Here is a 935-nt window from a genome sequence, read left to right as displayed (position 1 = left end):
ACTCACCAGGGAATTGGAAGGGGCAATGAGAGATCGTTGGAGAGTGGATCTCTGGGAAGCGGCGAACGCTAATTTGTTGAAGACTGAAATTCCCGATCTGATTCGGCTGCACAGTGCCATCTCCGCAAATGGGAAACCCTAATTTGTTTTTTTCTTTCTCCAATATGTTGTGTGCTTTGAAGAATGAGGAAGCCAAGGAACTACTGTGCACTCTTCAAGGTAAAACTGAACCTTTCAGGTGTACGTGCCAGGCGCGTGAGGGTAGAGAGAGACCCGCTTCTCACTCTAAACTTACTTAAATATTCTCTCAATTTTTATACACAATTAAATCAGTTCTTCCATATTTAAAGATTAAACTAGTCTTTCAATTTTAAATACTTATTCAAGTTAGGCACGTTGATATGGCCAAAAAGTATTACAATCAATTTGATTATTGTTTCTGTTTGGTAATTAGAAAAAAAATTACTTATTCTTTAAAATTCAGCCTTTTTCCAATTTTTTTAGAGATTTATTATTATTTAATTAATTTAAATACTCATTTTTACGTATTAATTATCAAAAAATTAGAGAAGTTATTTGTTTTTTATTTTTTTTCTAAAAATTGAAAAAAAGACAACATTTAAATAATATCTAATTATACTATTAATTTTAAAACAAAAATATTATATACATATTAGAAGAAGAAATAATATATATACAAATTTAATAATTCATCCATATATTTTTTTTCTCCTCTTTCTTTTTTTTATTCTCTTCATTTTTTTTTTGCCCTTCTCTTTCTTAATCGTTATCATTGTCGTTGTCATTAGGGATGGTAATACCTACCGAATCCGCGAGTATCCACTCCGTCCCTACCCGCTTGGAGCGGGTAATTACCTGCTCCGCACTGAGACAGGTTTTTAGTGGGACGGATTCTTAGAAGAGGCGGGGCGGAA

The 935-nt window shown here is 32.8% G+C and overlaps 1 protein-coding gene across 1 annotated transcript in view; it reads right to left on the bottom strand.

Moving 5' to 3' along the window:
- The window catches only part of LOC107613461 (ATP synthase subunit O, mitochondrial), a 4,333-nt gene extending 4,038 nt beyond the window's left edge, over positions 1–295 (bottom strand). The window contains exon 1 of the mRNA XM_016315465.2: positions 7–295. Coding sequence (XP_016170951.1) covers positions 7–120 — 114 coding nt within the window. The 5' untranslated portion in view covers positions 121–295. The remainder of the gene's footprint in view (positions 1–6) is intronic.

This window comes from Arachis ipaensis, chromosome B08 (assembly GCF_000816755.2).
Source record: "Arachis ipaensis cultivar K30076 chromosome B08, Araip1.1, whole genome shotgun sequence".
NCBI lineage: Eukaryota > Viridiplantae > Streptophyta > Magnoliopsida > Fabales > Fabaceae > Arachis > Arachis ipaensis.
Note: the sequence above shows the minus strand (reverse complement) of the source record. Positions and strands in the feature narration are given on the sequence as shown.